This window comes from Schistocerca piceifrons, chromosome 7 (assembly GCF_021461385.2).
Source record: "Schistocerca piceifrons isolate TAMUIC-IGC-003096 chromosome 7, iqSchPice1.1, whole genome shotgun sequence".
Lineage (NCBI taxonomy): Eukaryota > Metazoa > Arthropoda > Insecta > Orthoptera > Acrididae > Schistocerca > Schistocerca piceifrons.
The window spans coordinates 583,652,701-583,666,813 of record NC_060144.1 but is presented as its reverse complement, the minus strand read 5'-3'; the positions used below and the strand labels follow the sequence as shown (position 1 = coordinate 583,666,813).

The 14,113-nt window shown below is 37.5% G+C and overlaps 1 protein-coding gene across 1 annotated transcript in view; it reads left to right on the top strand.

The window, feature by feature from the left end:
* LOC124804992 (neurobeachin) overlaps positions 1–14,113 on the top strand; it is a 1,009,542-nt gene that overhangs the window by 233,512 nt on the left and 761,917 nt on the right. Inside the window, exon 31 of the mRNA XM_047265386.1 lies at positions 12,651–12,826. Within this exon, the coding sequence (XP_047121342.1) occupies positions 12,651–12,826 (176 nt within the window). The remainder of the gene's footprint in view (positions 1–12,650; positions 12,827–14,113) is intronic.

Genomic DNA, 14,113 nt, shown 5'->3' with positions numbered 1-14,113 from the left:
GAGCCTGAAGAAATGTTTACTTCTATTGCAGCAGTAGAAGTAGAGGTGGAAGCAGCAATTGTACCTACACACATAACAAATGCTGCAGCAGCAATACCTACCACACTTCATCAACAGGATTCAACAGAAGCAGAAGATGAAGCAACATCCAAATCTCCACTGTCACCAGTTGCCACAACAATGCCTACAGCAGCAGCAGCAGCAGCAGTACCTATCACACTTCACCAGCAAGATTCAACAGCAGGAGAAGAAGGAGCAACCACCCTATCTCCTCAGTCACCAGGTGCCACAACAGTGCCTCCAGACACCATAACAGCAGTTACATCAACTCCTCTAGTAGCAGCTTCATCTACAATATCATCACAAGGAGGGAAGAGTAGGTATACAACAGTAGATGTGCTACCACTCCAAGTGAACAATTTTTTAGTAAAAGGCAACAAGAGGCAGAAATCCAAAAGATAAGCCCTGAAAAACGTTTGAAAACCAATCACCATAGTGTTCAGTGTGTTAGCAATAAGAGCATGGATCTTAAAATATGTTACCTTAACGTTCAAGGACTGAAAGATAAAGAACTTATCATAAATGAGTATGGACTTGATAACCAGTTTGATATTTTTTGTCTGAGTGAACACTGGGCTAATGAGAATGAACTTGCAGTTGCCAAATTTGACAATTTTAGTATAGTAAATAGCTACTGTAGGAAAAAGCACATTAGAGGTGGTGTGGCAATTTATTCCAACCAGTCACTCAATTGTACAATAACCAAACTAGACCTAAATTCCTTGTGTGATGAACAGCACTTTGAAGTTACGGGTATAATCATTAATAGTCATAAGCTAATAGTAGTATCCATGTACAGATCACCAAAGGGAAGCATTAACATATTTTTAGAAAAAATGGACATGCTATTGAGTGAATTAAGTAATATTAAATGGCTACATTATGATATTGCAATAGGAGGTGATTTGAATGCTGATTTTGATGTTACTAAATGTAAGGGTAGTGTTGCAGATCTGGAAAACTTGCTAAGACAATACAATTTACATCATGTTAATAACAGGCCCACAAGAAACAAAGCATGTTTAGATAACATCTTTGTAAACTTCAAGACCACTGAAAACACATGCGAAGTTGTAGTGTTCCCATTCTCTGACCATGACTCCGTATCTCTAAATTATGCAAGTAAAATTCCCCTCAATAGGTGCAATGCAAACAGACCTGTCCCAACAGTTGTGATTACTAGACCCATAACTGAGGATAAAATTAAAACATTTCGTAATTCCCTTGCTGACAGAGACTGGTTTGGCCATTGTAGTGTTGATGGACATTACACATCAAGTAATGATCTGCCAGCCAAAATAATATTTGATAGATTTTTTAATGCATTCTTGACCCTATTTAACCATAGTATTCCCATAAAGAAAATAAAAATAATGGACAGCAGCCACAAATCCAGATCTCAAAACAGACAAAATATATGGTACACTAAACAGCTGACAGATCTAAAGGAACAAGTTTTGTTACTGTACAATATATACAATAGTATGAAGTCTGACTGTGCCAAATCAGCCTATGTGGAATGCAGGAATGAATACAAAAAAGCCATCCTGCAAGCCAAAAAAACCTACAATGCCAACAGCATACATAATTCCACCAATAAATGCAAAACTGCGTGGAAAGTAATTAACAGTGCTGCCAGAGATACTAAAAAAGACAAAATTAATATCCCACCACAAACACTCAATGAGTTTTTTATTAATTCAGTGAAAGAAATAGGAGACACAATTATCAAACCAGACATTAGTCCATCAGAGTTACTCTCCCAAAATTGGGGTAGACAGTCACTAAATACAAGCATGGTAACCTTCTCCGAAGTATCGCCTAGATATGTACAAGGGGTCATAAAACAACTGAAATCATCTGATAGCTTAGATATATATGGCATATCATCCAACCTGCTAAAAAAAGTGTGTGACTGCATTCTCTACCCCTTAACCCATTGTATAAACAAGTGCTTACTTGAGGGATATTTTCCTGATGAGTTAAAACTGTCTAGGATCGTCCCAGTATACAAAAAGGGAGATAAAGACTCTCCATCTAGCTACAGGCCTATTTCAATAGTACCCACATTCTCCAAGGTAATAGAATGCATCATGTACCAACAATTATCATCTCACTTTGAGAATCTAGGAATAATTAATGCTACACAATACGGGTTTAGGAAGAATCTGTCGACCATTGATGCAATCAACACGGTAGTCAGTTACATCCTCAAAGTTTTTGAGAACAAAGGCTTTGCTCAGGTCTCATTCTGTGACCTAAGCAAAGCCTTCGACTGTGTTGAGCACATGCCACTACTAGAGAAACTAGAATTCTACGGCATCAAAGAAAACAGTCTCAGACTATTAAAAGCTTATCTCAACAACCATAAACAGGTAGTTTGTGTTGGTAAGGAAATGTCAAACATAGAAAATGTTAGAGTAGGTGTGCCTCAGGGATCTGTACTGGGGCCCTTCCTGTTTCTGATAATGATCAATGACCTCCCCTCGTTTATTAGATCCACCACTGTATTGTATGCAGATGATACGACTTTTCTCCATAGCAGTAACAGTCTTAATGATCTTAAAACCTGTGCTGAAAATACACTCACTCATGCAGCATATTGGTTCAGAGCAAATAGTTTCCTGCTAAATGAAAATAAAACTCAGCAGATAATCTTCACTCTAAGAGACAAGCCACTATCTGATGACCCTAGTTCTGTTAAATTCCTGGGAGTTTATTTAGACGAAAAGTTATCCTGGGGCCAACATGTAAACTATATTAGTAGTAAACTAGCTAGAGTAATTTATTTATTGAGACAACTCAGAAATTGTGTACCTGAAACATACATCAGATCATCTTATTTTGCATTTTTCCAGAGTATAATATCCTATGGCATTATCTTGTGGGGTAACTGTAGTCATATACATGACATCCTATTATTGCAGAAGAAAGCCATTAGGATAATTACAAATTCTTCACATAAGGCTCACTGCAAACCCTTATTTACTAAACAAAAAATTATGACTGTAATAAACCTCTATATATACAATGTCTTAATCTTTACGAAGAAGAACCTACAAGATGTGAAACGTAGAGAAAATGTACATTGTTACAACACAAGAAGCATCAAACACATATACACGCCTTACCACAGACTATCAAAATCAATAAATAGCTATGAAGTCACAGGGCACAAGCTATTTAATAAGCTGCCACATGCCATACAGGATCTTCCTGAACATACATTCAAAGAAAGACTGCATGAATGGTTTATTGCCCACCCATTCTATGATATCAATGAATTCTTCAACTGTAAAATGCAGTAATCTAACAGATGACCCACTGTACATTGATTGTAATATAAGCTAAAATATTTAAGTAGTCAATACCTTATCACACTGTATTATAAATTGTAACTTCATTTGACGTTGTCAATTGCTGTAATGGCCTAAAGACAATAAAATCTTTATTATTATTATTATTATTATTATTATTATTGTCAAAAGCTTTCTCTAAGTCTACAAATGCTAGAAACATAGGTTTGCCTTTCCTTAATCTATCTAAGATAAGTCGTAGGATCAGTATTGCCTCACGTTTATTTCTACGGAATCCAAACTGATCTTCCCCGAGGTCGACTTCTACCAGTTTTTCCATTCATCTGTAAAGAATTTGCGTTAGTATTTTGCAGCCATGACTTCGTAAACTGATAGTTTGGTAATTTTCATGTCTGTCAACACTTGCTTTCTTTGGGATTAGAATTACATTCTTCTTGAAGTCTGAGGGTATTTTGCCTGTCTCATACATCTTGCTCACCAGATGGTAGAGTTTTGTCAGGGCTGGCTCTCCCAAGGCTGTCAGTAGTTCTAATTGAATGTTGTCTTCTCCCGGGGCTTTGTTTCGACTTAGGTCTTTCAATGCTCTGTCAAACACCTCACTCAGTATCGTATCTCCCATTTCATCTTCATCTACATCCTCTTCTATGTCGATAATACTGTTCTCAAGTACATCACCCTTTACAGACCCTCTATATACTCCTTCCACCTTTCTGCTTTCCCTTCTTTGCTTGGAACTGTGTTTCCATCTGAGCTCTTGATATTCATACAAGTGGTTCTCTTTTCTGCAAAGGTCTCTTTAATTTTCCTGTAGGCAGTATCTATGTTATTACATTTGTCCTCTAGCCATCCCTGCTTAGCCATTTTGCACTTCCTGTCAATCTCATTTTTGAGACATTTTTATTCCTTTTTGCCTGCTTCATTTACTGCATTTTTATATTTTCTTCTTTCATCGATTAAAATCAGTATTTCTTCTGTTACCCAAGGGTCTCTACTAGCCCTCGTCTTTTTACCTACTTGATCCTCTGCTGCCTTCACTATCTCATGCCTCAAAGCTACCCATTCTTCTTTTACTGTATTTCTTTCCCCCATTCCTGTAAATTGTTCCCTTATTCTCTCCCTAAAACTCTCTACAACCTCTGGTTCTGTCAGTTTATCCAGGTCCCATCTCCTTAAATTCCCACCTTCTTGTAGTTTCTTCAGTTTTAATCTACAGTTCATATCCAATAACTTGTGGTCAGAGTCCATATCTGCCCCTGGAAATGTCCTACAATTTAAAACCTGTTCCTAAATCTCTGTCCTATCATTATAGAATTTATCTGAAACCGTCCAGTATCTCCAGGCCTCTTCCATGTATACAAGCTTCTTTCGTGATTCTTGAACCAAGTGTTAGCTATAATTAAGTTATGCTCTGTGCAAAATTATATGAGGTGGCTTCGTCTTTCATTCCTTACCCCCATTCCATATTCACATACTGTGTTTCCTTCTCTTCCTTTTCCTACTGTCGAATTCCAGACACCCATGAGTATAAAATTTTCATCTCCCTTCACTGTCTGAGTAATTTCTTTTATCTCATCATACATTTCATCAATCTCTTTGTTATCTGCGGAGCTAGTTGGCATATAAACTTATACTACTGTGGTGGGCGTGGGCTTTGTGTCTATCGTGGCTACAATAATGCATTCACTACGCTGTTTGTAGTAGCTTACCTGCACCCCTATTTTTTTTTTATTTTTTTTTTTTATTCATTATTAAACCTTCTCCCGCATTACCCTTATTTCATTTTGTATTTATAACCCTGTTTTCACCTGACCAAAAGTCTTGTTCCTCCTGCCACCAAACTTCACTAATTCCGACTATATCTATCTTTAACCTATCCATTTCCCTTTTTAAATTTTTTAACCTACCTACCCGATTAAGGAATCCGACATTCCACGATACGTAGAACACCAGTTTTCTTTCTCCTGATAACTACGTCCTCCTGAGTAGTCCCCACCCGGAGATCCGAATGGGGGACTATTTTACCTCCGGAATATTTTACCCAAGAGGACGCCATCATCATTTAACCATACAGTAAAGCTGCATGCCCTCGGGAAAAATTATGGCTGTAGTTTCCCCTTGCTTTTAGCCGTTCGCAGTACCAGCACAACAAGGCCATTTCGGTTAGTGTTACAAGGCCCGATCAGTCAATCGTCCGTACTGTTGCCCCTGAAACTACTGAAAAGGCTGCTGCCCCTCTTCAGGAACAACATGTATGTCTGGCCTCTCAACAGATACCCCTCCGTTTTGGTTGCACCTACGGTACGGTTGTCTGTATCACAGAGGCACACAAGCCTCCCCACCAATGGCAAGGTCCATGGTGCATTGGGGGGAGGTGGGGTTAATAGAATGTATTCATATGAAATAGAATAATAATAGAATGTATTCATATTAAATCAGGTGATGCTGAGGGAATTAGATTAGGAGACAAGGCACAAAAAGCAGTATTTGGGCAGCAGAATAGTTGGTTATGGTCAAAGTAGGGAGGATATAAAATTTAGACTTTCAGTGGCAAGAAAAGCCTTTCTGTAGAAGAGAAATTTGTTAACATTGAATATAGACTAAAATTTTAGGAAGTCCTTTCTGGAGGTATCTGTCTGGAGTGTAGCCTTGTATGGAAGTGAAACATGGATGCTAAACAGTTCAGGCAAGAAGAGAGTAGAAGCTATTGAAATATGGTACTATAGGAGAATGCAGGAGATTAGATGGGTTGACCATATAACCAATGAGGTGGTGCTGAATAGAATTACAGAGCAGAGAAATTTGTGGCATAATTTGACTAACAGAAGGGGTTGGTTGATGTGTCTCATTCTGAGGCATCAAGGGAGCACTAGTTTAGTACTGAAGCGAAGTGGGGGAGGGGGTAAAATTGTAGAAGGAGATAAAGACATGAACACAGTAAGCAAGCTCAAAAGGATGTAGGTTGCAGTTGTTCTTCGAGGATGAAGAGGCTTGCGCAGGTTAAGTAGTGTGGGGAACTGCATCAAACCAGCCTTCAGACTGAAGACCACAACAACAACATGACGTTTTATAAATGGTAAAACACAAATATAAGAAAAACTCTCACAGTACATTGCATATTTTTGTGTTCGTTTACACAGTCTGTCTAAAAAATGAACATTGTGCATTTTTGTGCTCTAGTCATTTATATATACAGGGTGTTACTAAAAGGTATGGCCAAATTTTCAGGAAACATTCCTCACACTCACATAAAGAAAAGATGTTACGTGGACATGTGTCCGGAAATGCTTAATTTCCATGTTAGAGCTCATTTTAGTTTCATAAGTATGTACTGTACTTCCTCGATTCACCACCAGTTGGTCCAATTGAAGGAAGGTAATGTTGACTTCGGTGCATGTGTTGACATGCGACTCATTGCTCTACAGTACTAGCATCAAGCACATCAGTACGTAGCATCAACAGGTTAGTGTTCATCACGAACGTGGTTTTGCAGTCAGTACAATGTTTACAAATGCAGAGTTGGCAGATGCCCATTTGATGTATGGATTAGCACGGGGCAATAGCCGTGGCGCGGTACATTTGTATCGAGACAGATTTCCAGAACGATGGTGTCCCGACAGGAAGACATTCGAAGCAATTTATTGGCGTCTTAGGGAGCATGGAACATTCCAGCCTATGACTTGCGACTGGGGAAGACCTAGAACGACGAGGACACCTGCAATGGACGAGGCAATTCTTCGTGCAGTTGACGAAACCCTAATGTCAGCGTCAGAGAAGTTGCTGCTGTACAAGGTAACGTTGACCACGTCACTGTATGGAGAGTGCTACGGGAGAACCAGTTGTTTCCGTACCATGTACAGCGTGTGCAGGCACTATCAGCAGCTGATTGGCCTCCACGGGTACACTTCTGCGAATAGTTCATCCAACAATGTGTCGATCCTCATTTCAGTGCAAATGTTCTCTTTACGGATGAGGCTTCATTCCAACGTGATCAAATTGTAACTTTTCACAATCAACATGTGTGGGCTGACGATAATCCACACGCAATTGTGCAATCACGTCATCAACACAGATTTTCTGTGAACGTTTGGGCAGGCATTGGTGGTGGTGTCTCGATTGGGTCCCATGTTCTTCCACCTACGCTCAATGGAGCACGTTATCATGATTTCATACGGGATACTCTACCTGTGCTGCTAGAACATGCGCCTTTACAAGTACAACACAACATGTGGTTCATGCACGATGGAGCTCCTGCACATTTCAGTCGAAGTGTTCGTACGCTTCTCAACAACAGATTCGGTGACTGATGGATTGGTAGAGGCGGACCAATTCCATGGCCTCCACACTCTCCTGACCTCAACCCTGTTGACTTTCATTTATGGGGGCATTTGAAACCTCTTGTCTACGCAACCCCGGTACCAAATGTAGAGACTCTTTGTGCTCGTATTGTGGACGGCTGTGATACTATACGCCATTCTCCAGGGCTGCATCAGCGCATCAGGGATTCCATGCAACGGAGGGTGGATGCATGTGTCCTCGATAACGGAGGACATTTTGAACATTTACTATAACAAAGTGTTTGAAGTCACGCTGGTACATTATGTTGCTGTGTGTTTCCATTCCATGATTAATGTGATTTGAAGAGAAGTAATAAAGTGAGCTCTAACACGGAAAGTAAGCATTTCCAGACACATGTCCACATAACATATTTTCTTTCTTTGTGTGTGAGGAATGTTTCCTGATAGTTTGGCCTTACCTTTTTGTAACACCCTGTATAGTGTACTGGCCAGTGACTTGTGCATGTGGTATGTAACTGGGTGTACAATTTTTTACATTGCCTCCTTTTTTGTTTTTTGCATTAGTTTTGTGTCATTCTTACCATTCATGACAAACTGCACTTTTTGGAGCCAGTTATGAGTGGGTTCATGATGTTTTGACGTTATTTGTGGTACCGTTGATGGCGTTGTGTGTAATGTTACACTTAAATAATTTTTGTGTATCACTTCTTTTTTTTATTTTCCCATCTTAGATCTAAAGATGATTGCTAGACAGATCAATATTGTTAATCATTAATAAAAGAAATAGTGCTCCAGATGGTGTTTGTTCATTCATTAGAGAAAAAAAATGACTTGAAAAGGCATCGGAAGATTAAGATGTCAAAGATAGGTTGCTGGTAATCACTGTGTTAGTTTCAGTTTAGAGAGACTAGATGGATCTGACTGAGAATGTGAATTTGTATTATAGTGAAGAGAGATTTCAAAATGGAATGCAGAGAATGATTAATAATTCGGTAAAAGGGGAGAGAGAGAGAGAGGGAGGGAGGGAGGGAGGTAGATAGGTAGGTAGGTAGGAAGGAAAGATATTTCTCTAGTGCAGGGCGGTTTTCCCCAGTTGTGTTCAGGGAACACTGGTGTTCCGCAGGAACTGAATAACTATTCTGTGAAAAGCTATTGATAAGACAGCAGTTTTCTTTCTGCATTTTTCCTTACTTTTAAAAAAATTGTTATGATTTGAGTGTTATTAGTTATGATTTAAAATTGAAATAATTATTGAATAAATCCAGTTTTTCCCATTCTTTAAAATTCTATCAGTTTTATTAACCCTCAAAATAACAAGTTGTTCTATCAAAGTACCAGGTGTCTGAAAGTGTTCTGTCAGAGGAAATGTTTGAGAGCCCCTGACCTAGTGTTCATTAATCTGCTCTCTCAGTTAGTAGTAGTCATTTCAATATAAAAAGCTGTTCTGAACATGTTATATTAAAAATGCCATAACTGGTACATTGTGAAAGACAGTATCAGCTGTTGCTGCCTAAAATCTCTCAAAAATTTAGGAAAAGAAGACGAGTTTGAAATCTCTGCTGTAGAACTAACCTCAATAAAAACAATCATCATTTGCCTGTACAGAAGTCCAAACTAAAACATAAAAATATTCTTTAACCAACTTGAAGGTAGTCTTGACAGTATCAGGGACCTAAACAAAACAGTTATAATATGTGGAGACTTGAATATTAACTTTAACAAAGTTTCAAAAGATAGAGATGATCTTATGGCTATTTATGCAACATAGAATCTGCTCCCAATTATAAATTCCCCTACCAGAGTTAAAAGTGTATCCAGCACCACTATTGATGTGATACTGATAATACTGATATGATACTGATAAACAAGGAAAGCCATGAATATGCAGCTATAAACTTCAACACAGGTTTCAGTGACCACTATGCACAGCTTCTTGAAATATCTTCAATGCCAAACTTAATCAAACAGACAGAAACAATAAAAATAGGAAGAACCTTCAGCCATAAAAACGTTGAATACTTTAGGAATTTACTATAGAAGGAAACACGGACTGAAATGTACAGATACGAAAACACAGATGAGAAGTTCAACATATTTGTGGATGTATTTACACATTATTTTAACATGTCATTTCCAGCTAAAAATTAGAAAATCAACTGTAGTAGGCTTAACAGAAAAAAATTGCTGGTTGACAACAGGTATGAAAATGTCATGTGCTAGAAAACGAAGATTATATGAGATCTCCAAGTCTTTCTTAGTGTCCCGTGAATTCCTTGCATGTTTCAAGAATTATAAAATGATACTTAAAAAGTGATGAAATAAGCTAAAGTAATTTCGAATGACTGCTATATAAACAACACCAATAACAACATGAAAGCCGTGTGGAGTATAGTGAAACAGCAAACTGACATTGTTTCTCCTCAGAATCCCAATATTAAATTGAATTGTAATGGAAAAGAAATTAATGATCCTAAAGAAATAGAAAACGTGTTCAATACTTATTTTAGCAATATAAGTGAGCACTTAATTGTGGAAATCGAACCTTGCAATACAAACTGGCCAGTATCGTCTGTAAATACCAACATAAATCCTACTTCCCAGTTTCTCTTTCCAACAACCCAGAAAGAAGTCCTGTCAGGCATCAGAACTTTAAAAGTGAATTATTCCACTGGAACAGATGGCATCCCAGACAGCCTTATTAAAAAATGTGGAGATCTCATTAGTGAACCATTAGCTCACCTTTATAATAGTTCCTTTTAAACCGGGATTTTCCCATCATGCCTAAAAACAGCTAAGTTCAAACCGGTACTCAAAAAAGGTAAAAAGGATGGAGTGGCTAACTACGCGCCCATTGCTCTACTATCTGTATTCTCAAAAATCATGGAAAAACCTTTTCAAAATAGAGTATTAGATTTTCTGGAAGAGCACAAAATACTATCCACAGCACCACATGGTTTCAGGAAGGGCTGATCAACTGATACAGCAATTTTTGCACTATTAAGTGAAGTGCTTCAGAGACTAGATAATGGTGAAAACGTCATTGGAAAATGTCAAGATCTCTCTAAGGCTTTTGATATCACAGATCACACAAAACTATTGCCTAAGCTTCACAACTTGGGGATTAGAGGACCGTGTAACAACTGGTTAAAGTCATACCTAAACAGTCAAAAACAAGTGGCTGGAGTGCAACATCAAAATTTCATCAAACTCGCACAACGCTATTCGACTATGAAACCATTAAGTATGGAGTGTCATAAGGTTCAGTTCTGGGACCTCTTCTATTTCTACTATATGTAAATGACCTTTGATCTAGAGCCCACCAACACCACCCTGAGTAAAAAAGGAACCCTGTATTATGGGAAAGTTATTTATAATAAACATCCCCCAAAAATTAAATCAATAAATGACCTGGCAAATTTCAAGTCAACTGCTAAGGCATAATTGACTCGTCACTGCTTCAATAGCCTCCATGAGTTCCTTCAGAAAGTTCTCTAATGATTTGTGTCTTTACCTTAGTGATGTATCATATAAATGTTACTAGAACTTTAATGATTTACCATGTAAATGTTACTGTAATACAAACATTAATCTGCCAGTACAGTACGTGCTCTTTTTGTGTTAAAATATCTACTTTTTATTTTTGTACAATAATTGCTCTGTATATTGTAACCCAGTGATCATTTAATGTAGAAATAATGACATTAATGCAAATTTAATATCATATTTTGTTATACATTGACTTTTCCTACATCAGAATGTACTATTTGTGTACTATATGATTATCAGGACCAATAAAACTCTACTCTACTCTACTCTACTCCACTCTACTCTGTCTGGTTTTATATATTGCCCTGCCTGTGATGTTGTAGGGTTACCAGTGGTGGGAGTGAAACAAGCAGTAGTGGGCTGGTGCATAATGCAGTTTTCACAATGAGAATGGTTACAGAGGTAGGAACTTTGGAATAGGGATGATGTTTTGGAAATTTCATTTGGTGTGACAAGAATTTTGATAAGGTTAGGAAGGTAACTGAAATTGACAGTGAGTGCGGATTGGGAAAATGTGATAATCTCATTTCAGGGTTTCTTGCTGGAGTAATGTATTGAGGAATTTAACACTCGAGAGATGTTATTGGTAGAGGTGTTGAAAATTTTGATATCAAAACAGAGATGTGTAGGATGCCTTTGCTGCAAGAAGGGAGCGTTAGATGTAGAAGCAGTGACAGATGTTGATGTGATGTAGAAGGGATGGCGTATGCCATATATGAGGAATTGTTATTTGTTAATTGGTTCTATGTGGAATCAGTTCAGGATGTTAGACTCAGTGGTATAGGCATTAATGTTATGGATGGTGGCATTCATTGTGGAGAAGGTACAGGCGAAGCTGTGGACTCAGTTATTCTTCGCTACAAGTGAAGAGCGCGAAGATGTTGGCAATACATATGTACCAATAAAGAGGGGACAGGAGGGGTTTCTGTATGTTTTAAGAATTTGAAGTATGGATGTTAACTCTTTCATTTAGCACGTGAAATGGTTGGCACTGACAGGATTATTGTGGTTCCCATAGCTGTCCTTCTGATTTGTTAGTTTTCTGGCTTTGATCCTGATCTATAACAACTTCATCTTTTGGTATTTTCATTTAAGTTTAATACAAAGACAAAAGCTTGTGGGGTTATGTGTATGAGAGTAAGCTAAATATCTTTTTGTAGATACTTTTCATTCACAACAGCGACACAGGAGCAGACTTGATAAATGTAACTATAATATTTAATAATCTTTTAATTGATGTAAAGCTCCTGTCCATTAATATCTGCATGGTTTTATTTCTCTCAAAATTTTATTACACACACACACACACACACACACACACACACACACACACACACACACACAGAATGTGACTGCAGTCTAATGGCTAACTGATTTGTTACAAACCTGACTTCCATATTCACATTGTGTATTAACTAATGGGATTTTTCAGTCACAATGTGCACAGACACTTCTTGACCGCCGAGAGGAAGAGAGAATGTGTGACCATTTAATCACAGCTGCCCGCCGTAGGGACAATGTTATAGCAAGTAGACTTTTGGAAAAAGTTCGCAACATTATGTCCAACAAGCATGGAGCATGGGGATACATGGACCCACAAGCAGCAAAGTATGTAATTTTTAGCAGGAAGTTCAAGACTTCACATATATTTTTAATTTGTACTCATTTTGCTGTGTAATAAGCCTAGTAAAATCTTCACCTGCAGGTAATTGCATTGGTTAGAGTATACTCCCTGCATTCCTGTCACTGTCCAATTTTCTAAGAGTATGGATGATTTTTATTTTATTTTGTTTTATTTTATCCTTTTTTTTGTCATAAGCTCAGAAGAGTTCATTACATGTGGATTGTATTCTTCACTATTGTATGTGAAGCATGTTCTGTATCTTTCTTTATGTAATTTTAAATTATTATCATGGATAGCAAGCATGATGAAATCATTGCATCAGTATCTTCTCAAATATAAAAAATAAAATCTAGCATACCTAGTACTTTTTTCTCCTGTGTTGGCAGTAAAGAAATATTTTGACATAATTTTTGTTACAAGTTGTGACACAGGTACGAAAATGTTTCCAGCAGTCCAGAAAAATATTTGCTTTATTATAATTCCAGTCTTGGACCACATTTTTTACTTGTAACCAAGTTTCTAATTTTGGTTGGTAATGGCCAGCATCAGACTTAGAAAATATAAGCACATAGAGGTATCCTAATTTACAAAACACTCATAATTATATGAATGTAAAGCAGAAACCAACTATAAAACAACTGCACAACATATCCCCACCACAGTAAAAATGTGTTGCATTACATGTAACACACCATTACATGTGCGTTATGTACGCTTCAGTGGTGCTCGTTACATACCATAGTTTTTTTGTTTGATGAAGCTGAAATGACCATTGGTTTTGACTGCACCATGTAATGGTGTGATATATGTAATGCAACATGTTTTTACTCAGGTATGGATATGTTGTACAGCTGTTTTATAGTTGATTTCTGCTTTGCATTCATATAGTTAGGAGTGATTTGTAAATTAGTTGGTCTCTACTTTCTTGTATTTTCTAGATCTGAAGATGTTCATTACCTGCTAAAATTAATAAACCTGATTACAAATAAACATTGTGATCCAAGACTGAGATTATAACAAAGCATAATTATTCTTTTTTGTAGCTTCTTGTGTGATTGTATACGCGGTTCATTTGCAAGAATAACTTGTGACGCATTAAAAAGCCAGCTCAGGAAGGCTGTAGATTTTACACGACATACATTGTTATATATTTTAAATAATGATTGTGACAGATAGTAGCCTGTTTCAACATGGTTACGGGACCACCATATACGGTCCAATATATGATGATAATGTTTGTGTTTTTTGGAAGAGTAGAATACAGATAAATT